The sequence below is a fragment of the Heptranchias perlo genome, chromosome 4, assembly GCF_035084215.1.
Source record: "Heptranchias perlo isolate sHepPer1 chromosome 4, sHepPer1.hap1, whole genome shotgun sequence".
In the NCBI taxonomy this organism is placed as follows: domain Eukaryota; kingdom Metazoa; phylum Chordata; class Chondrichthyes; order Hexanchiformes; family Hexanchidae; genus Heptranchias; species Heptranchias perlo.
The window spans coordinates 50,233,020-50,257,136 of NC_090328.1; the positions used below are offsets into that span (position 1 = coordinate 50,233,020).

The 24,117-nt window shown below is 42.0% G+C and overlaps 1 protein-coding gene across 1 annotated transcript in view; it reads right to left on the minus strand.

Annotated features, from left to right (window-relative positions):
* The window catches only part of LOC137320917 (solute carrier organic anion transporter family member 3A1-like), a 304,829-nt gene that overhangs the window by 274,005 nt on the left and 6,707 nt on the right, over positions 1-24,117 (minus strand). The window contains exon 2 of the mRNA XM_067982907.1: positions 15,346-15,811. Coding sequence (XP_067839008.1) covers positions 15,346-15,811 — 466 coding nt within the window. The remainder of the gene's footprint in view (positions 1-15,345; positions 15,812-24,117) is intronic.

The following is a 24,117-nucleotide window of genomic DNA, read 5'->3' on the forward strand; positions in this document are numbered from 1 at the left end:
CTGAAGGATGCCGTATTGGCTGGATTTCCACAGCAATGCAAACAAGAACATGGAAAAATGTACATCAGCTGCCTGCGAGTGAAACCACCTCGAAGAGAAGGTCTCGCACCAGTAATGAGGGCATTAAAAGCTAAAAGCTGATAAATCCCCTGGACCTGATGGCCTACATCCGAGGGTTCTAAAAGAGTTGGCTACAGAGATAGTGGATGCACTGGTTATGATCTTCCAAAATTCCCTAGATTCTAGAACAGATTGGAAGGTAGCAAATGTGACCCCACTCTTCAAGCAAGGAGGGAGAGAAAACAGGGAACTACAGGCCAGTTAGCCTGATACCAGTCATCGGGAAAATGATGGAATCCATTATTAAGAAGTGGTAACAGGGCACTTAAAAAATCATAATATGAATAGGCAGAGTCAACATGGTTTTATGAAAGGGAAATCGTGTTTGACAAACCTATTAGAGTTTTTTGAGGATGTAACTAGCAGGGTAGATAAAGGGGAACTAGTGGATGTCGTATATTTGGATTTTCAAAAGGCATCCGATAAGGTGCCACATAAAAGGTTATTACACGAGATAAGGGCTCATGGGGTTGGAGGTAACATATTAGCATGGCTAGAGGATTGGTTATCGAACAGAAAACAGAGAGTAGGGATAAACGGGTCATTTTCAGGTTGGCAGGCTGTAACTAGTGGGGTACCACAAGGATCAGTGCTTGGGCCTCAGCTATTTACAATCTACATTAATGACTTAGATGAAGGGACCGAGTGTAATGTATCCAATTTTGCTGACAATACAAAGCTAGGTGGGAAAGTAAGCTGTGAGGAGGACACAAAGGGTCAGCAAAGGGATATAGACAGGTTAAGTGAGTGGGCAAGAAGTTGGCAGACGGAGTATAATGTGGGGAATTGTGAGGTTATTCACTTTGGTAGAAAGAATAGAAAATCAGAATATTTTTTAAATGGTGAGAAACTTTTAAATGTTGGTGTTCAGACAGGCTTGGGTGTCCTCGTACAAGAAACACAAAAGTTAGCATGCAGGTACAGCAAGCAATTAAGAAAGCAAATGGAACGTTGGCCTTTATTGCAAGGGGGTTGGAGTGCAAAAGTAAGGAAGTCTTACTACAGTTGTATAGGGCTTTGGTGACACCTCACCTGGAGTTCTGTGTACAGTTTTGGTCTCCTTATCTAAGGACGGATATACTTGCCTTAGAGGCGGTGCAGCAAAGGTTCACCAGATTAATTCCTCGGATGAGAGGGTTGTCCTATGAGGAGAGATTGAGTAGAATGGGCCTATTCTCTCTGGAGTTTAGAAGAATGAGAGGTAATCTCATTAAAACATATAAGATTATGAGGGGGCTTGACAGGGTAGATGCTGAGAGGTTGTTTCCCATGGGTGGAGAGTCTAGAACTGAGGGGCATAGTATCAGGATAAGGGGTCAGCCATTTAAGACTGAGATGAGGAGGAATTTCTTCACTCAGAGGGTTGTGAATCTTTGGAATTCCCTACCCCAGAGGGCTGTGGATGCTGAGTCATTGAATCTGTTCAAGGCTGAGATAGTTAGATTTTTGGAAATCTAGGGGAATCAAGGGATATGGGGATCGGGCAGGAAAGTGGAGTTGAGATCGAAGATCAGCCATGATCTGATTGAATGACGGAGCAGGCTCGAGGGGCGGTATGGCCTACTCCTGCTCCTATTTCTTATGTCCTTATGTTCTTATGGCATGAGCTGTAATTCAAAATCGGTTGTCATTTTCTGTCCAGGTTGTTGTGAAATTGAGAAAAACAGCTTCATGAATAGATAGTCAATCACATGCAAAGCACACTTTCACTGGCCTCCCTTCACCAGTGTGACTGAAATGAGCTAACGAGAGAGTCAGCTGCCTTCAATCATTAAAATGTGCATGGTTGCACAGTGGGCCACTGAAGTTTGATTTTAACTTTAACTGCTTACCTTTTCTGTCAGGACTTTGTACCCACTGATTTTGAATTACAGCTCATGCCCTCATTACTGGTGCGAGACCAACTCTTCCAGGTAGTTTCACTCACGGGAAGCTGATGTACATTTTTCCATTTTATACTGTACTTTTAGTGTTCAGGCTATGTGCCTGATTTTTTTGGGCTGGGTCCTTGATTGGCTAGTTCAGAATTTACCTGAAAGGCTTCAAAGTAATTCAGTAACATTAAAATCAGTGCAGCCCTAGTGGTCATTTAAAATTTTACCAATTGTAGCCAGTTTCAGACAGTAACAAGTGGTAGATCGTGACTATAAAATCTGAAAATGATTTACTTTATGGTTATGATTCGCTCTAACTTTCCAATGGCCAGAAGAAAATGTTACGAAATATGATCAAAGACACTACTTTTCACCCTTCCCCACCCTTCTGCAGATGGGAACATAAAAACCATTTAGAATATTCCAGATGCCTTCACAAGGTATAACTAGAAATGAGGGAGGCATAGTTTTCTATATTTACAGAGCCCAAGAAAACTAGGCACTCTTCCAACAGCAGATGTTGTTTAGCCCTTCGAGTACTTTACAAATGCACACGTTTATTCATAACATCTGTGAAAATAATTTGCTGTAGGTTACTAATGCTAACTCTTATTGAGTGAAAACAATGAGCATTCTCTACTTCACAGCACACATAATACACTGAGAATTATCTGAATTGAGTCAAAATCTGATTATTTACAATTTATTCTGTCTAGGTGTAATTAGGAACAATTTACGTTTGGAAAATGTTCATGCTATAAACTGGAAAATTGTACCTTTATTTTCTACATTACACATTGCGTTTATCCATCTTATTGACCATGTAGAATCAGCATCGCTGGCCTTCAACAGCAGGCTGAGAGCCTACAGCCAGAATTAAATAGCAGCCTCAGGCACCTAAACTACTTACTGAGGTGGGACTCAACACAAACGCTGCCTCATTTGTATTATGGCGTTACCTCCAAATGCAAGTGGGGTGTTAGATGACCTCTTCCATAAGGGAGTAGTGTTAATCAAGTGGAAGTACTGGCAAGGAAGATTTTGGCTGTGCTCTATGCGTGGCAAAATCATAAATGTGTTCTTCATAAACGTGTTTACAATTTTTCAAGACATAACACACAGTGGAAATCTTCCCACTGGTGTGTACAGCAACAATTGTACTCATGTTACTTTGCTTATACACACAGGGCAAATTACTAGGCAGATCAGTGGAAACCAGATGCAACTTTTAAAAGATTTTTTAACAAATAGGTGCCAGCACACATGAAAGTATAGAATAAGAGAAGCCAATTTGGCCCAGACATAAAGGGTTGATTTTAACCCCCCGCCGGCTGGGAATGCAGTGGGCGGGTAGGGTTGTACCACACTCCCGCCCCAAATCATTGTAACTTACCTTAAACAGGCACAGGAGGGCCGCCCGCCACAAGGCGGGGGAGGCAACTTTACAGTCAGAAGTCGTGGCCTGGTCATGTCATCTGCGCTGCAATGCAATTTTAACTGCCGAAATCGGGGGACCTCCACGGGATTATCCTTGACAGCTACACCATGATGGGGGTCATCAATGAGGGCAAGTAAATACTTAGATTACCTTTTCTAATGATTCCATGTGGACCAGAGGAGCAGGAGTGCTCCCCCTGAGCCCCACAAGAAATCCTTGGGCCTCCCCTGCCCCGACCTTGCCTCTCCCCAGCGCTGGCACCCAAGGGAATCCCCCTCCTAGCATTAACTTCACACCAGGGACCGTTGCTTTGGGTCCCCAGCATCCTCGGCCTCCCGACACAATTTCTGCTCCCGCCCGCTGGCCTTTATGTCACTCCCACCAGTTTCGGGTGGGAGACAGTGATGGATTATTCAAATAAGGCTCGGGAGTTAAAAAGGCACGAGCCTCACGCTGAGGTCTCAGGGTGGGTTTCCCTCCCACCCCACACCCCCACCCACCCTAAATGTACCCCAGTTAAAATCGACCCCATGCAATCTGCACCGTCAGTGGCTCTTATTTAATATTCTGACAGAAGTGAATAACGACAAGTAAAGCAGTTAAGGCTGTGTAATTTCTCCCGAACTGCCACAGGCAATTGAGCAAGACTTCCTCTATATGAGTCGAACATTAAATAATAATTAACATAGCATATAATTCTTTCTGATTACAGCAAAATATAAAGGATTTATTCACATACATATTGTGATCAACAATCCACACCAGTAATATCTGCAGCAAAGTTAAAAATATAACAAGATCTCAATGTTTCAGATTATTCAATGATACTAAAAACTTAGGACTGCTTGTTTCTCTAATTATTCAAAATTAATGACAGAAAGGAGACATGCTGGGTTCTATTTCTGGGAAGGACTGATATTGTGATCACATGTATAAACCTCATACACAATCGGTCGTAATTGTCGGAAACAGGTAAAATCATAATCACATTCAGTCTTAATAATTCCATCAGCTGATATCTGTAAGGAACAATATGGTGACCATCAGAAACTATCACTGTCCCTACACTGCTTATTATAGACAATGGGGAAGATTTCTTCTGTGTGCTATTTGCAGCCAAACTGTCAATCTATTTCTAAAGGATGTCTTCATAATTTAGCTACAAATACTGCACAGAGGAAATCTCTTGCCTTATGTGCAAAAGTGAGGCAAATAAACTTTTATGACTCCCTTCTGAGTTAAATTGCTGTCATCAACTCAGAGAATGGATCACATACTGAATCCCACTCCTTTGAGAACAGATCGGGTTTTCCCAGGGCGCAAATGGAACTCTACAGTTTCTATTCACCATCCTCCGCCCTCATTTTATTTTCTTTGCTCTTTGAGACGTTCCTTAATATGTAGGCAGCGATTGTTCCAGATTACACATCGCTTGAACTCATGTTGGTTGGTGAAGACCTAAGCTCCAAATTTTTATGTTTCTTCATAGATCGATAAACCTGCATGATTGGAAAGAATGTAGTTTGCAGTGAAATGAATATCTTAGCTCAATGATCAGGCAATTTTGCCATGATCTTAGAGGAGGAAGATGGGAAAATAAAAAGAAGCCATAGGTATACCACAGATGTAATAGAACCTGGGTTGACCCTAGTGATTTACTGAATAATCCTAATTATGCTTCTGGGGGTGGCATTGGGTGCAGTTGAAATCGGAAGAGAAATTATGCCACTCTCCCTCACACTTCAAAGCACCTGTCACAGAACCATAGAAGCATTTTGCCTATCCATGTTCTCAGCCACGGAATAAAGAATGGGATGGGTGTGGGTGAGACACTAAAGTGGGAGGGAAATAACTTACAAGATGGAGGAGCGATGAAGAAGCCTACACATTTTTTTTCAAACCTCTTGGTACTTAATTTTTGTTAAAATACCCATGTTTCTGTCAAGCAGACTGGTACAATAAAATTCTGAATTTTAGGGCTGCATCTACATGACTGATTTGAAGGAGTTCTGTGAGGGGCCACTCCCAAAATGTTAACCTATCTTCCGTTTTCAGATGCTGACTGATCTGATTTTTGTTATTTCACATTTCCAACATTCACAAGAATTCCCACAGACCACGATGCAGCATTTATGCCAGGATCGTGCTCACTGGTGCCCTGCTGTGTTGGCCCCACTACTGTATACAGGGTCGGGGTAGAGCACTTATTTTAATAGGGCAACGTATGCCCATGCCGCTAGGAGTACATCTTAGATGCCCACCTGCCAGAACTGCTAAAAAGACCAGCATCTCTGACAGGTCTGGGGTTAATGGTTCCAGGCCTCTGCCCCTTTGTGAGGAAGCTACAGTTACAGGAGTAAGGAAAAATTTAATTTATGACCTCCAGGGATTATATACCGTGATCCCAGACCAAAGCTCCCCTTCCCCACTGTAGGGCCCATTTCAGTCCTTCAGAAGCCTGGTATACCTTTTCTCCCCTAGCATCCTGGCCTCCAACCGGCCTCACCCACCCACTCCCCTCCCACCCTTTGGTTGAAATTGCCATCGAAGGTCAATGGGTTTGCAGATGGGAGCAATTCTCTTAAAAATTTAGAGGAAGTCATCAATATGCAAGGCAACCTAAAATTCAGTGCCTCGGTAGAAAGTAAGTACATAACGAGCTTTTACAGCAATTATACAATTTCTTGAATAGAGCCCTTTACAGATTGGCTGAGGCTCTGCCTCCACCATGCCCCATTGGAAACTAAGCCTCTGGCACGTGGCGGGTCTCGGTAATGTTCGTGGCCTTGCTGGCAGATTTTTGTCGAAGTTATCTTGGGAGTTGCCAAACAGCCCGAAGTTGTGGTGCATTAGATAGTCTAGTTCCTGTTTGTGAAATTACATCAATTTACAAGCATGGCAAATGTGATGAACTGGAATGACCTAAGAGATCTTTCTCATAAGCAAAATATGCAAGTGGAACAAGTTTATGTGCATCATTCCTTGTTGTTGATTCTGGGCACCACGGAGGAGAAATTCAACACCATTGTACCCGTCTTTTGGGAGTAAAATCAACATTGGAGGAGCCAATTTCAGGTCATGACTCCCACGCCCGATTGCCCATGGAAGTGAACCGGTGCCAAATTGAAAGCTGGCGACTTCTAGGTGTGCAGGGTATGAGCCTGAAACAGGTGTTAGACTCCTTACATATGCAAATCGGGTCCTAATGCCGGTTGTAGTACCCCAATTAAAATTGGTCCACAAATGGGCGGAGATTGTGCCATGTATGCTTTGACCAGTTGTTCTGGATCTTGAGCGGCCTATCCAGCAGTCCTTAAAGCGACCACTGGAGGCCGCTCAGAAAACGGCCAGCGAACATTTTAATAGTTTAATTTCTGTGGAGCCAGAGGAGGCAGGAGTATTCCTCCTGGCCTCTCAAAAATACGGTGGGCCAATGCCAGCCCAGGCTCGGCCAACTCACCACTTCGCCTCCCCACAGCCCTCCAGGACTTACCTATGGGCTGCCAAAATTCCTAAGGATTGACCGGTGAATGCCGCATTGGCATCCTCAGTTCGCCTATTTTAGACAAATGAGGCCCAATGCCGAATTTGGCTTTGGCCTCTCGCTGACATCTTCGAGTGTGCGTTCAGATCGCACAGCCCATTTGGCACCGGAAACCAGCATGAGTTAAAAGTCTTCCCCCTCATGTGCCCACTTGAAAGAGCCTAGTCCAACTTATCCACTGACAAATTTTAACAATCAGGTTCCCATCAGAGGTATCTGCCAAGTTTAGGCTACGCAGCATTCCTCTGGATGTGGGTGGCCCAGGGTTTGTTTAAAATGTGCTGATGGGGGCTGTCTAGCGATGGGGGTATTATATTTTCACCGTTGATTGAAGCTCTGTATTCAAGAAATTGTCTAATTGCTTTTAGAGCTTGTTATGTACATACTTTCTACTGAGGCACCGCATTTTAGGTTGCCTTTCATATTAATGACTTCATCTAAATTTTTAAGAGAATTGCTCCCATCTGCATCAGAATGGGAGCAAACCCATTGACCTCCAATGGCAATTTCAACCAAAACTTAATTTTTTTAAAAGTAGCCATCTCTCTAGGATATACTTCATTTTGTGTAAACATCCAGACAAGGACCAAAACTGCAGACAAACCATATGCAAAATATGTAAATTGGCTAAAATTATATGCAAAGACACACCTCACCCAAATGTGCAATTGTGGCTCTGATTACGCGCCCATGTGTATGGGGGAGGGAGGAGTGCTAGAAATCCAGACCCCTGGAACTCCGTAGAGTCAGGGACACCACAAGCATGCACTCAGAAAATCTCCTTTGGATGTGATTTAAGGAGCTGTGGACAGGCTCAGTGTTCCTGCACCTGTTGTCAACCAGTAACGGTGAAAGTGGACTGAATTCATTCTGAACAACTGACTGAACCAGGTGAACTCCGAGTTTGAAACTTTCAACCTCCTTTTTGGAGAAAATATTTTCATTTTGTGCCTGAAGCATAAACAGTAAAGTAATTTAGTTTCAAAATTGAAAGCACATCTGAAGAAAACTATATTTCTACTGCCGAACATTATAAAATGAAATGAGTTATAACGTATAGAACCACTGAGTGTTTCTAAACTCACAATATCTTTGGAAGAAGTCAAAACAAAACTGTGACATTGTTATGTTCAGTGAAATGGCTAAAATACTTTAAATAGCTGCATTTAATTTTGAATACAGTTTGAATCCCTTGATATTTTGAGTAATATTATAAGAAAATTATTCTTTATTAATGTTTTAATTATTTAACATTTCTGAAATTAATTTTGACAAGAATATTCAACAATCCTCACTAATCAAGGCATGTCTGCATCATCTTCTAAGCCGAGCTGGCAAATGTAGCTGAATACAGTAAGTCTGGTTCATACTGCATGCCTGACATATCTCACATCTTATGCCTTAGATGTTGCTATTTTCAACCACATGATTAACTTTAGAATTGAAATTGAGCCAAGCTTGATTGAACGGGCTGCTTATAGTATCTACTCTAATAACTCAACCCTGGTCTGCCGCTCGATCTACCGTGGGCCCTTATGTCAGGTCTGTAATTACCACAGGGTCCTGAATAATTACCTTTGACAATGACTGCAAGCTAAGCTGCACATGTTTCTGGGCTCCCCTGCTGAAATCACTTAAACACTGGTTTATTAATAAGCAATTAGTGCTCTTGTTTATTTTGTATGCCATTTCAAACAATAAGTAAAACAACATTGAAGCCATCTTGTTTCTCTGTCCTTTTGACAGCAGGAAGCCATGCTTTTCTCAGATGCATGTGTCAACAGTTAAAATGTAGTATCAGAAATGATTCGTTGATCAGGAAGTCTATTCCAGGATGAATATTCCCACTCATCTAGAACTCTAAGAGAGTTAACGGAATGGTAATGTTTTGCTGACCTGCACAGACTGAATCTTTATGCCAATAACAATCTAATCGGTACACACAGATGATGCACTAAAAAGAGTAGAACATGCTTGCTTTACTAGTGAGATAGACCATAATTCACAAGGAGGAGTATGAAAAAAATTGTATATATTGTAGCCTCATCTTCCTGGATAATGCTGAAGTTTCTGGAAAGTATGCCTTGATTGTGTCTTTTCAAGGTCAGTAATTGAGAGTGACACAATCAAAGAGACACATAAAAGGAAATGAGATGAAATGTGCATTGTTTAAATTTTTAAAGCTGTCAACTCGGTGGAATGAATATTTTATCATTTCCATTTCCATAGAAGAGGGGAAGAGAGCATGTGACATCATAATTGTACTGTGTCCCAATTTACATCACAATCATCTTCCTTTTAGACATTCATTTTAAACAATTTATGCTGTTTCTAAATGGATGGTAGTGAAAGAGGACAGAAACCAGGCAAGACTCACTAGGGTCGTGACAGCAAGTGAGAAGAGTGCACTAGGCAGGATTACGGGGGCGGGAGTTGACAAACAGGGTTGACACGTGGGTTGGGATTGACAGAACGATTGGTTTCGTCGTAAAAAGCTAAGTGTCAGAGAGCTGAAGAGATATTTCTAGCATGTGAGGCTGTTTAAAATAAAAGAATTTTAAGAATTGGAACATGAGATTACAAAAATCAAGAATCACCAGGGTGCAATCACAAGGATGGAAACATTGAAAACCTGAAAAAAGTGTGATGGGAAGTGTCCATAGTGATAGAAAACACTGGAAACAATCTGAACAACAGGTCTAAGAGATATTAAAGCCTTGAAATGCCAGCTTACATGGTAGTTTACTTCTCTCAAGTCTCTCGATCGCTCTAACATTCATCTTTATGTCACTGTATAGTAACTCTTTTGTGCACTGTTTATAAAAAAAAGTTGTTCTTTTTTACAATAATAAGACAACTTAAAGAGCTTCAAAGTATGGCATTTGCAGTGAACTGATTCCAGCATTCAGTGCATAATGAAGCATTGAACTCGTGCTTAAATTAACAATTAATAAATCAGCACTTGCAGAGGTAAACATTAATCAGCTCCTCAAGTTCAAACCTTGATGACAGATTAAACTCTGGGGTGAGGGTTGAAACATTCTTAAAGTATTAACAGTTGATCTCCTGTGCCACTGTTCACTGACAAAATGTAATAAAAATTGTATCTCTCTCCTGTTTCCTTCTTCTATTGCTATCTCTAATTCTTTAGCTTCTGGGAGTAGAATTTCCATGGGGTTCTCCCAATCTCCCTTTGTAACATAGAATCATACAGCACAGAAGAAGGCCATTCTGCTCATCGTGCCTGTGCCAGCTCTCTAAGCTACCAATTAGTCCCACTCCCCTGCTCTTTCCCCGTGGTCCTTCAATTTTTTTCCTTTTTAGGTACATATCCAATTCCCTTTTGACAGTTACCATTGAATCTGCTTCCACCACCCTTTCAGGCTTTGTGTTCCAGATCATAACAAATCGCTCAGTAAAAAAAATTCTCCTCATCTCCCCACTGGCTTTTTTGCCAATTATTTTAAATCTGTCCCCTATGGTTACTGACCCTCCTGCCAGTGGAAACAGTTTCTCCCTATCTACTCTATCAAAACCCCTTATAATTTTGAACACTTCTTGTAAATCTCCCCTTAACCTTCTCTACTCTAAGGAGAATAATCCCAGTTTCTCTAGTCTCTCCAGATAACTGAAATCTCTCATCCCTGGTACAATTCTGGTAAATCTCTTCTGCGTCCCTCCAAGGCCTTGACATCCTTTGTAAAATGTGGTGCCCAGAAATGGACACAATACTCTAGCTGAGGCCTAACCAGTGATTTATAAAGATTTAGCATAACTTCCTTGCCTTCGTACTCTATGCCTCTATTAATAAAGCCCAGGATTGCATATGCTTTTTTAACAGCCTCATCAACTTGCCCTGCCACCTTTAAAGATTTGTCTAATGTGAACCCCCAGGTCTCTCTGTTCCTGTACCCCCTTTAAAATTGTACCATTCAGTTTATATTGCCTCTCGCCATTTTTCCTTCCAAAATGCATCACTTCACACTTCTCTGCATTAAATTTCATCTGCCACGTGTCTGCCCATTTCACCAGTCTGTCTCCTGAGGTCTGCTACTATCTTCCTCACTGTTTACTACATTTCCAAGCTTTATGTCAGCTACAAACTTTGAAATTATGCCCCCTATACCCAACTTCATTTGGGATCAGCAGAAACCCTGGAGAAACAGCTTGGCAGCTGTTTTTAGCTATTTACACAATTTCTCTAAGGGTTCTGCCAATCTTATGAGCCCCGAGGAAATTCCAAGCGCCTATCTCTATCTTTTGCTTGACTTCATCTCTTTTAGTATGTCCCTTTTTGTCTGTATGCCTATCACACATTTTTTCCTGTTGATGTCTCTGCATGTTTTTTTTAATTCATTCTCGGGATGAGAGCATCGCTGGCACGGTCGGCATTTTTTATCCATCCCTATACAACTGAGTGGCTTGCTGGGCACTTCAGAGGGCAGTTAAGAGTCAACCACATTGGTGTGATCAGATATAGGGCAGACTGGGTAAGGGCAGCAGGTTTCCTTCCCTAATGGACATCAGTGAAACAGTTAGGTTTTTATGACAATCCAACAGCTACATGGTCATTTTTACTGATACTAGCTTTCTTTTTATTTCTAAATTTTTAAAAACTGAATTCAAATTCTCAAACTGCCATGGTGAGATTTAAACTTACCTTTTCTGGATAATTAGTCCAGGCCTCTGGATTACTAGTCCAGCAACATAACCACTACACAACCGCACCTCTATGTGGTCATCTTTGATTCTTATCCCCACTCATTCTTCTCCCTTATTCTATAAGCCATTGTTTCATTAAGTCTCCTCTCTCTTGTAGATATTTCCCACTCTCTCTATGCTTCTCACACATTGGGGTAGATTTTGACTTTCCACGATAGTGTAAAATGGCAAATCGGCCGCCCGATTTACATCTCTCTCAATATTTATTGCCATTGAAGTCAATTTTCTCTTTATATGTTTCTTGGGTCCGATTAGTTCTTGGTTTTAAGATTTAATTGGTTGAAACAAACATTTTCCTGTTTCTGGGATCTGATTGCTCAAAGGAGCAGTACAAACATACATTTATATAGCTACACAGTCCTATATTCTTATATACACTTTTAATAATCTAGATCCATATGTCTAACAGATGCTGAAGAACTATTACAAGTACAAGAAGTTGGAAGACTTTTTTTTCAATAATCAAAGTTTCCACAGCTTCTCAAATACAGAAAACAATGGGATCTTTCTACATTGATGTTTATGTTGTGTTTACCCGATTTGGTTTTTTTTTGTACAGGTAACTAAGGACGTTTGAGTTATTATTACTAGGGATAATTTGGTGTTGACTGAAATATTCATTTTCTCCTGAAATTTAACATTGGAAAACAAAACCATTCACAAAACAAACACAAATAGCCATAAGGGTTCATTGCATGCTACACAACTTCACATCCAATTTCAAATACAACTCATACAACAAGCTTCCGTAAATGTGAATGAATGGATAATTTGGCTTGGAGTAACATATTCAGACAGGCAAAGGGGAAGTTAATTTTCCGACGTTAATTTTCCCAAACTCTTTCTTTGATAAAGTTGGGTGTAAAGTCACTTTCAAGAGTTTCCAGATGTTTTGTCTTTTGCAAGTGTATTAGCAACTCTTGGAGAATCATTTGATACTTCTTCAGAATTTCAATACAGCTGTCTGCAAATTGAATGTTCTTGCCCTCTGCTGATCAAATCTGGATAGCACCGTGTGTGTCAGAAGATACTACAGGCAGGTCTAGCAGGATCTACTGGCCTTTCCCATTTAATTTATTCAGTTGGGACACCATTTGCTGTGATTGGATAAAAGCATGTATTTCTCTGGTGAGGTCATGCAGGTGGTTACAAAAGGCCCTGCCTACTGTGCAAGCACTCTGCCCTGAAGCCTCAGCAGTCATCCCCCAGGGCTAACGTACTGTCTCAAATATTACTTCATAATAGAAGTCTTTCCGTAACTTATATATAACCCCTAGATCACTGCAAAATCAATAGCAGCACTATGACTGGTTAGCAGGGCATCGTAACACCCCTGCTGTATCCAACACATTTTGGCCATGTTCTTTTTACACCGCTGCATAATCAGTTATTATCGGTAAAAAGTTGAACTCTGTATTTAAAAAGTACTTGGAGATCAATTAAAATTGAGGAAGAGTACAGGGAGCTATTGATAATAATGAAGAAGATGCAAGTCAAAAGGAGTGTGATGGATTCCTCACCATTCACTTTGATGGGTAGAGCTGCAACAATATTCAAGAAGCTTGACATCATTAAGAACAGTCTGCTTGATTGTTGCCATGCTAATAGAGTCAATATCCACCCCCTCCACCACAAGTGCCCTGTGGCTGCAGTATGTACAATCAATAGGATGCATTGCAGCAACTTACCAAGCTTATGTTGACAATACTTCCAAGCTCCACATTCTCTACTGCCAAATAGGATAAGAGCAGCAACATAATGCGAATACCCTCAACTCCATGTTTCCCTTCAGGTCATACACCATCCTGACTTGGACATTTATTGCTATTCCTTCACCACTGCTAGGTAAAAATCCTAGAATTACCTACCTAGCACCATTGTGGCAGCACCATTAGTACAAGGACTGCAGTGGTTCGAGGAAAGGTTGCACCAGCATCTTCTTAGGGCAAATGGAGATGGGCAATAAATGTGGCTTTGCCACCATCGACCGCATCCCAAGAACAAAATTTTTAAAATGGTTGATGATCCATTAACAGGACTTGGGTCTACGTTTAGGGTGATTTTATTGCACAACATTTAATGTCATTTGCCCAAGCCCAGCATTTCATTTTATTTTTAACGATCTGAAATTTCTTTTAGTTTCATTCATGGGATGTGGGAGTCGCTGGCAAGGCCAGCATTTATTACCCATCCCTAATTGCCCTTGAGAAGGTGGTGGTGAGCCGCCCTCTTGAACCGCTGCAGTCCATGTGGTGAAGGTTCTCCCACAGTGCTGTTAGGTAGGGAGTTCCAGGATTTTGACCCAGCGACGATGAAGGAATGGCGATATATTTCCAAGAAAATGATAAACAGCCATCGCTTTGCCTTTAATGGTGGCAGATATTTTCATGGTGGTCACTAATGAGCCATATAAACTTTACAAGAGGCTATGATAATTTTTGGTGGACTGCAGCCTGAGAAAATTTGAAAAATCACTGACCTAAGTTATAAAAACACAGTAACTCCATGCATTTCTTCTCATAACATGCTTCATAAACATTCTCCCTTTGAAACACTGGAAGCACTCGATACCAGGAAAATGTTCTCTCGCACTCCTTTTGTCGACAATGGAGAAAAATTTTAGTACTAGCCCCTTGTGGATGATTCGTAGGAATGATTTTTTAAAAAGCGCTGTTTATTTTTCACAGAGAAAACTTGACTTTCACCGGAAAGCATTAAATTCAAAAGAAAAATAGTGCTGTTTCTTAGCACGGCATTTTGATACCAGGAGGCAACCATGGAAGGACTGTTGTTTCTCTAAATGTCCACAATTAGCCCCAAGTTCCTTCATTCATGGAATATTTCTCTATAAATCTTTACAGTAATCTCCTAACCACCTCCTCTAATCTTCCTCCCTTGCTCTCTCCATCCCCACCTCTAAATCTAGAGGTGAGAATCTCACAGACTTCATTGTTTCCAAAATCAAGGCCATCTGCTCAGCTACCTGTACCTTCCTTTTTCTTGCTGCCACTCCCTCCAACCCAAGCCACATTCCTCTGCACACTTCAGTATCAATTCCTTCATGAGGTCTTCCAACTGCTCTACTGTATGGAACTGGCATTCATTCAATAGAGCTCCAGTAATCCTGTGAATTTAATGACATGCCAAGTTTCTGAAAGGGCATGAGAATCATAGGGCCCCTATAACTATCTGTCTCCCTCATCCAAAACATGAAAAATAAACAACACTCATTTCGTAGGCTAGAAAGTCAAAAACTTACAGAATAAAATAGCTCTGAATTTCCTCTGTTGGCTTGCAAGAATACTTCAAGGCTATCACGGTAGTTGTTTTATTGAATTTCTATGGGATCATGAAATTAGTTTTTCTTTAAAGTCATAGTCAGGTTAACAGTGGATTTTGAAAGTGAAACAAGGATCTTACCCTCGGTTAGACTGACTTATTTCTCTGGATTTGCCTGTGGCTATATCTGTACCATGTTTCTGACCACAATCTCTGAATAACACAGACCACTGATATATAATCTAATGTAAAAGTAGCCATTGTCTCAATACATGCAGTAGTGCTAGAAATACGCAAGCCTAAAAGGAATTGTTAAGAATACAATCCTACTCTTCAATGAGTTTGAGAATCGCAAAGAAAGTACTTACCAATATAAAGTGATGAATCCCTCTTTCGTACGTGGTCATCAATGTAGGAGACACCCAGTGGTTGAATGGGAGTTGCACCAGCCCCAATGATAACCTGAGCCACAATAACCAACACATACATCATGTTTGTTGTTTCTGTTTCTGCACATGTCTTGAGATTCTTCTCTATTGTCACTTGCTCTTCCTCCAAGGAAAGGTTTGCAATGCAGGTATCCTTCAGTGCTGACGTATCCACCTGCTTGTATTGATACTGATGACTTAGAAACTCAGGCAGTGCACAAAATAAAGACCCAATGGCCATTATGATCCCACCGCAGCCTATCAGTCGTGGTCTATGTCCCTTGCCACCAAAGTAGCTCACCAACAAAATTATCATGAGGTTTCCGATCTCAAAGCTGCTTGCAATTACTCCAAGTTCGGTGCTATGTAGGTCAAATCGCCTCTCCAGGGTTGTTAGAATACTGACCTGTCAAATACATGGAGAAAGCACTGTCAGTATTAAAAACTGAGGAGAGAATTAGCATTAAAGACAACAAATTGATTTAATGCCTATATATGCTGAGATGTGAATGCTTGTAAACCTAGTCATGTGGCAACATGTACATAAATCTCTTTGCTGAAATTGGAATGTATGTTTTACTGTGACTGCCATTCTGTTTGTATGTGCAGCTTAGTCTTTCCTATCTGTTATTTCCAACCATGATACTGATAACATTTTGAGTGCACCAATAGCTGTGTGTGGCCCAACTGAAGAATATCTGGGTATGGTACTAGGCTAGTGATCTAGTGCTTATGAGTTCACAAACACACCATGGCAAGTTGGGAATTAAATTCAGTAAAAATAGCCATGAGAGCTGTTGGATTATTGTAAAAGTCCAACTGGCTCACTAATGTCCTTCAGGGAGGGAACCTAACATCCCTATATTTGACTCCAGTCCAATACATGGTTGACTCTTAATTCCCTCAGAGCAACTAGGGGTGGGTAATAAATGTGGCCTTGCCAGTGTTGCCCACATGCTAAGAAAAAATGTTCCAAGTATTCTTGTTTTTTACACACATGGGGATATTTTTCAGCAGAGATGTGGGGCTCGATTTTAAAAGGGCAGTGGGACGCCAGCAGAAGGGGGTCAATGGGCGTGCGGCAAACCCGAATAATATAAACTTACCATTCCCCATGCGATCGCAACTTAATTGGTGGCCATTACTCTTGTTTCTGGGTTTGCCGTCCGAAAGCTGAGCAGTGGGTGGACTGTGCACCTGCATGACAGGCTGTCAGCTGGAGCATCTAGATTTAAAGGGCCATTGCTCCAATGAATTTTGCTGGAGAAAAGGGCAAGAAGACCCAATGGAGCAGCACAGGGGCAAGGCTGCTCCAAGATTCAGCGATGTCTCACTTCAGGTGCTACTGGCCGGGGTGAGGAGGAGGAGGGAACTATTTTACCCGGCCAACAGGAGGACGCGCCCTGCCTCTGCCACCAAGAAGGCCTGGCTCAAGGTGGCAGAGGAGGTCACCAGCAGGAGCAACATATCCCGCACCTGGGTCCAGTGCAGGAAGTGTTTCAATTACCTAACTAGGTCAGCAAAAGTGAGTACACTTACTGATACTCCTACATTCTGTGGTGCACTTCACCTCCCCAGCTCATTCTGCACTGCCAAGACTACTCCATCACATCACTTCTCACACCCACTTAAGGCTCATCCTCAACTTACCTGCACTTCCTGAGCAGTTCCTCAACTACCACTCACCCCAACTCTGATCCAATGTGTTGTCTCTGTCTCATACTCACCCTCTGATGCACCTCTTTCACGGTCAGCCTCACCCAAACCAATGCATTCATCGGTTGGCCACGTCACCCTCACTCACACGTCTGTACTTTCTCCCCTTCCAGGAGAAGAGTGCGCAAAATGCACGCAAGAGGGATAGGGCTGGAGGGGGGGCCACAACAAACAGTGGTCCGCACAGAGGCAGAGGAGGAAGCCGTGGAATCAGCCGCACCCTCAAGTGCCTGTCCATTGGGGACGCTGAGACTGACACCCCACAAACGTCTGGTGACACAACTTTAACATTCATCACACACAACATGAACTCATGTTAACAATCATGGAAATGGGGATACCACTCAAAGTGCTACCATGTCTCACCCGTTGCCCCCCCCCAACCAGTATCCACAATGCTGCTTCCTCTCCAGGTGGCCGTGTCTGCCCCTGCAGAGGTGCAGGTGGAGCAGTCTTTGGAGGGGCCCTCACTGGCTCTAAAACCAGGGGCGTAGGCCAAAATCATCTAAGCAGTCTGGCCATGAACATAGGAAACCTGCCACTACCTCAGCTGCAGCCAGAGGAGATGCACCACGTAGAAGCGGTAGGAAGAGAAAGGCTAGGGATTTCTGATCACTAAGGGTATGCACAAAGGTGTTTAACAGACTGTCATGTTTTTCATTTTATTTGGTTTCTGTTAAAGTCACATTAAATGTTATCATTCTCACCACTACTGCCACATCTTGCCCATTCTTGACTGGCTTTTGTGATAATGCCCTTTCATGTGCTTCATCATGAACGGCGACACTTGATGCCACCCAGTGGGTCACATTATAGTGGGTGTATTTGTACTTGTCGGACTGTTTTGTGCACAGTCGGGGGAGGGGGGGTGGGTTGCTGGTGTTGGCGCTGCTCTTTCCAGGTGGTGTGAGGACTGGACTCTTCTCATAGAAACATACAAACATAGAAAAGAGCAGGAGTAGGCCATTCGGCCCTTCAAGCTTGCTCCGCCATTCAATGTGATCATGGCTGATCCTCTATCTCAATACCATATTCCCGCTCTCTCCCCATACTCCTTGATACCTTCTGTGTCTAGAAATCTACCTAGCTCCTTCTTAAATATATTCAGCGACTTGGCCTCCACTGCCTCTGTGGTAGAGAATTCTACAGGTTCACCGTCCTCTGAGTGAAGAAATTTCTCCTCATCTCAGTCCTAAATGTCCTACCCCCATCCAGAGACTGTGACCCCTCATTCTGGACCCCTCAGCCAGGGGAAACATCCTCCCTGCATCCTGTCTGTCTAGCCCTGTCAGAATTTTATATGTTTCAATGAGATCCCCTCTCATTCTTCTAAACTGGAGTGAATACAGGCCGAGTCAACCCAATCTCCCCTCATATGACAGTCCTACCATCCCAGGGATCAGTCTGGTGAACCTTCGCTGCGCTCCCTCTATGGCAAGTATATCCTTTCTTAGGTAAGGAGACCAAAACTGCACACAATACTCCAGGTGTCGTCTCACCAAGGCCCTGTATAACTGCAGTAAGACATCCTTGCTCCTGCACTCAAATCCTCTTGCAATGAAGGCCAACATACCATATGCCTTCCTAACTGTTTGCTGCTCCTGCATGTTTGCTTTCAGTGACTGGTGTACAAGGACACTCAGGTCCCTTTGCACATCAAAATTCCCCTAAATCACCATTTAAATAATACTCTGCCTTTTTGTTTTTCCTTCCGAAGTGGATAGCTTCACATTTATCCATATTATACTGCATCTGCCATGTTTTTGCCCACTCACTCAACTTGTCTAAATCGCCTTGAAGCCTCTTTGCATCCTCCTCACAACTCACGATCCCACCTAGTTGTGTGTCGTCAGCAAACTTGGAAATATTACATTTGGTTCCCTCATCCAAATCATTGATATATATTGTGAAGAGCTGGGGCCCAAGCACTGATCCCTGCGGTATCCCACTAGTCACCGCCTGCCACCCCGAGAAAGACCCATTCATTCCTACTCTCTGTTTCCTGTCTGTTAATCAATTTTCAATCCATGCCAGTATATTACCACCAATCCCATGTGCTTTAATTTTGCACACTAACCTCTTATGTGGGACTTTATCAAAGGCCTTCTGAAAATCCAAATAAACCACATCCACTGGTTCTCCCTTATCTATTCTACCAGTTACATCCTCAAAAAACTCCAATAGGTTTATCAAACATGATTTCCCTTTCATAAATCCGCATTGATTTTGTCCAATCCCATTGATATTTTCTAAGTGTCCTGTTATCACATCCTTTATAATAGACTCTAGCATTTTCCCTACTACTGATGTTAGGCTAACCAGTCTGTAGTTCCCTGTTTTCTTGCTCCCTCCTTTTCTAAATAGTGGGGTTACATTTGCCACCTTCCAATCTGCAGGAACTGTTCCATAATCTATAGAATTTTGGAAGATGACAATTAATGCATCCACTATTTCCATGGCTACCTCTTTTAGTACTCTGGGATGCAGATTATCAGGTCCTGGGGATTTATTGGCTTTCAGTCCCGTTAATTTCTCCAGCACTAATTTTTTACTAATACTAATTTCCTTTAATTCCTCCTTCTCACTAGTCCCTTGGTTCCCTAGCTTTTCTGGGAAGTTATTTGTGTCCTCTTCCATGAAGACAGAACCAAAGTATTTGTTTAATTGCTTTGCCATTTCTCTGTTCCCCATTATAAATTCTCCTGTTTCTGACTGTAAGGGACCTACATTTATCTTCACTAATCTTTTTCTTTTTACATACTTGCAGAAGCTTTAACAGTCCACTTTTATGTTCCTTGCAAGTTTACTCTCATACTCTATTTTTCCCCTCTTAATCAATCTTTTGGTCCTTTTTTGCTGAATTCTAAACTGCTCCCAATCCTCGGGCTTGCTACTTTTTCTGGCAACTTTATATGACTCCTTTTTGGATCTAATACTATCCTTAATTTATTTTGTTAGCCACGGTTGGGCCGCATTTCCTTTTGTGTTTTTGCGCCAGAAAGGAATGTATAATTGTTGCAATTCATGCATTCATTCCTTAAATGTTAGCCATTGCCTATCCACCGTCATGCCTTTTAATGAAGCTTCCCAATCTATCATAGCCAACTCACTTTTTTGACCTTACGAGAACCATTCACATATGAGTGAATCCCTGGCCTCACGAGCAGCCAGGTGAGCCGTTGCTCTGCCCATGGATTCGTCCTCCTGCTCCTCCTCCTCCTCAATGTTCATTGCAGATGTGGATGCTGGATGAGGGCATGAGGCCTCCTCAACCAGTCCCCATAAAAATGTTGCTGTAGATGTTGAGTTAGTCTATGCCTGCTGAGCCTGCCCATTCAGCAAATAGACTAGTTTAGCTATCATTGCTATCTGCAAGAAGATGAATTCCTTCCTCTCCACAACCAGCATGTGAGTGAAACATCAGTGGGGCATTTACTAGTCAGAAACTTAAGAATATATATGTATGTGTAAAGACAAAAAGTGAAAGTCTAAAAGAAAGGATATTACATTCTGGTGTGTTCCAATGCAACATTAATCAGGGCCAGAGTGGTCTCCTGGACTAGTTTCGATCGTCTAAAGGGGTCGGAGCGGAAATTTCCAAATTTTTTCCCCTAATTGGCCTGGGTTTTTATCTGTTTTTTCGCCTCTCCCAGGAGATTACATGGCTTCCGGGTGGGGTGGGGAGTCTATATATTGTGATGCATAAGTCATCGCAGTTGTGTGGGACAGGCTGGATTGACCAGAGGGTCTTTTCTTGTCCGTCATTGTTCGTACGTCTCAGAGTTGAGATGGCACTGGCAAACCACTTGAGTTCTGCTTTTATAGTTCCTGACGTCAATTCAACCCCCTAGATGCCTTGTAACAGAACAGAGTGTGTGTTACCCAACATGTTAAATTATGTGGGTAGTGCTGAGATATCGCCACTCTATGGATCACTGTAACTGAGGCAGTGACAATCACATAAATAGGTGATTCATCAATCCTTTCAGCCCTCACTAAAAAAGGAGAAATGGAAATAACTCTATGGTTCCTGGTTTCAATGCAGGCAGAGGACAGAAGTACAATATTAATTATGTTTTAAGTTTGGTTTGCAACCAGCCACCAGAAAACACCTTTTTTATTTAATGCGGCCCCAGTCTTAGTTTTGGTGATCGTTTTATCCACTGGCACTTTCCAGTTTTCTCTACTAACTGAAACTAATGCCTTTAATGTGATGCAAAACTTTCTCCATGGTATAATTTATATGCAAACCACGCGAGCATTTTACAGAGTCCCAGCATCTCATGCATCCCCTCACAGCAGCTCATACTTCTGTCTGTTAGGATCAATAGCTGGACAATGTTAGGTTATTATGAGCCTTTGCGTTAAAATACAATTCTCAGCATTCACATATATTCAGACGACTGAAGCGATACCAATAAAGTACTGAAATGTATTATTAAAAAACACAGATCAAAGAGTACACCCGGTACCTATCCTGCCAGGTGTGCTCTTTGATCTGGACTGTACTGATGTTACTTAAAACAAAATACATATTATACTGAGGGGAAGGAGGAAGAGGCTCAGACACATCTGCATTTGAGGTTCTGTGAATTCACAGCAAATGAAAGGTACAATTAAGCTACAAGAACTTCATACATTTGACTGAAGTTCCTCTCTGCTATTTTTAGTGGAGGTGTTAGCCTGACTCAAATTCTAACACTAGTATTCCACAGTGTAATTTCGGGGACCTGGTTCTTGTCTCCTCTCCATCTTCATTTGTCTATGCAAAACAAGCTTAACTTTTCATTGAATGATCAATAATCACAAGCAGGGGGTAGATTTTCGTCTTTATTATCTGCGCAATAAGCATCACCTGAGCAGAGTACAGAGTGGAAAATTGGGCAGGGAGAATTGCACACCCATAAAAGAGCCCAACCAGTTTTCTTTAAATTTTAATTAATGGAAGGAAAATCAAGCAGGCTGTCTTATGGGTGAGTAATGCTCCTCCCAAACCCCCTGATTTTCATCTCTGTACTCCACCCAAGTGATGCTGCACACTCAGTTGGTAGAAACAAAAATCTAGCCATATCTTTTTCTTCTCCCAACTTTACTAATGATTGTTCCTATATATGTTGCATCTTTCCTGTTCAAATGTGCATTCATTTACACTAAAGTCCAACCTCTATTCCTTAGTCTATCTACTTAATTGGCCAGATCTTTTTGAATGTTATCAATCGCCCTTGTACCGGTGTCCTGTTTTCATATCTTATCATCAACAAATTTTATACTATTGTATATAAAAGTGTGAATAGCAAGGGACTCAGCACGAGTCACTGTTACCAGGCAGATCTGTTTCCATTCACCACCTTCTGCTTCTTATTTCCGAGCTAGATTTCAATCTAATTAATTTGGCATTAATTTCACAAGCTTCAGACTTCTTTAAAAGTCTTACATGTGGAACTTTATCAAATGTGTTAAAAAAAACTATCTGGATAGCAATCATTCATTAGTTTAGTTGCCTTCTCAAAGAATTCCGGTAGCTGTGTAGGGCACAAGCTACTGTTAGCTGAACACTCATTTTGGCTTCTGTGCTCTTTAGATGAGTATTAATAGCACTCCAAAACATGCTCTCAAGCATTTTCACTACTAGGCACGTTTGACTAACTGGTGCAAGATTTTCAGGTTCATGTCTCACTCCTTTTTTGAACATTGGGGCAATATTCACTATCTTTCAGTAGGCAGGTGCAGCTATATATGCATGGAACTCCTAAAAATCTGTTTTCCTAAACCTTCTATACAGTGATTTTTCTGCAAAATCAATTTTGTGAGCTGCAACTGAAGGGAAAGTTTAAAATCCACCAACTGATAAAAAAAAACACAAGCAGAGTTACAATCATCCTCTCTGCTTTTGGTATCTAAATAATGAATCTGTTCCTTTTTCCATTTGCCTCCCCCACCCCTCCCATTTTTGCTGCATCTAATCCTGAATCTGTCACCTACCAGTGGGGGAACTATCACATCATTTTAGGAATGAAATGATTGGAAACCACTGCTGAACTTTTATCCCCGCTCTGAATAAATTTTTGCCCCTATCATTGTGTGTGTGTGTGTGTGTGAGAGTGTGTGTGTGTGTGTGTGTTGGGGGGGGGGGGGCGGGGGGATTGTCCTGGAGTCTCCAGGAATTAAAGATTAATTTCCCAGGTGCTGCTGCGAGCAACCAGGGAGAAAATAGGGAAGTAGAGTTTGTGGTTCACGCATTGCGCCTGTGGTTCTCTTGTGAGTGAGTGCATGATGCAAGTGCTGTTTCGTTCTCTGTCTGTCTGTCTGTCTCTCTCTCTCTCTCATAGCAAAATACTGCAGATGCTGGAAATCTGAAATAAAACCAGAAAATGCTGGAAAAGCTCAGCAAGTGAGGCAGCATCTGCGGAGAAAGAAACAGAGTTAACATTTCAGGTCGAAGGCCCGTTCTGACGAAAGGTCTTCGACCTGAAACGTTAACTCTGTCTCTTTCTCCACAGATGCTGCCTCATTTGCAGAGCTTTTCCAGCATTTTCTGTTTTTATCTCTCTCTCTCTCCGTGTTCAGTTGGCAAAAGTGCAGTCATGAGCAGCCCTCCGCTCCTGCTCCCTCTCCTCTCACAAATGGAGATGCCCAACAGCAGCAGATCCTACTCCTGGAGGGACTAACTCATTCTCAGAGAAGTTGCCACATGGAAACGGGACCATTCAAGCATAGTAAATTTTCTATAATGCATTAATGGCATTAAGTGGCTCCTGAAAACTCCCATCTCCAACAATCCACGGTGTGGCCACAACTTGACCTTCACAGTGGAGGCAAAGGCAGCTTGTAGTTTGCCTCCAGTTTATTTTCACTGCTTGCTCTCTCAGGTTTCAGAGCTGGCGGATGTAGGAACAGAGTGCGCTTCAATCGAGCCAGGTCCCCATCAAAAATTAATTTTCCTGACGGCATAGTTGCCAAGATTAAAAGAAAAATCCTTGTCAGATTCCACTCAAT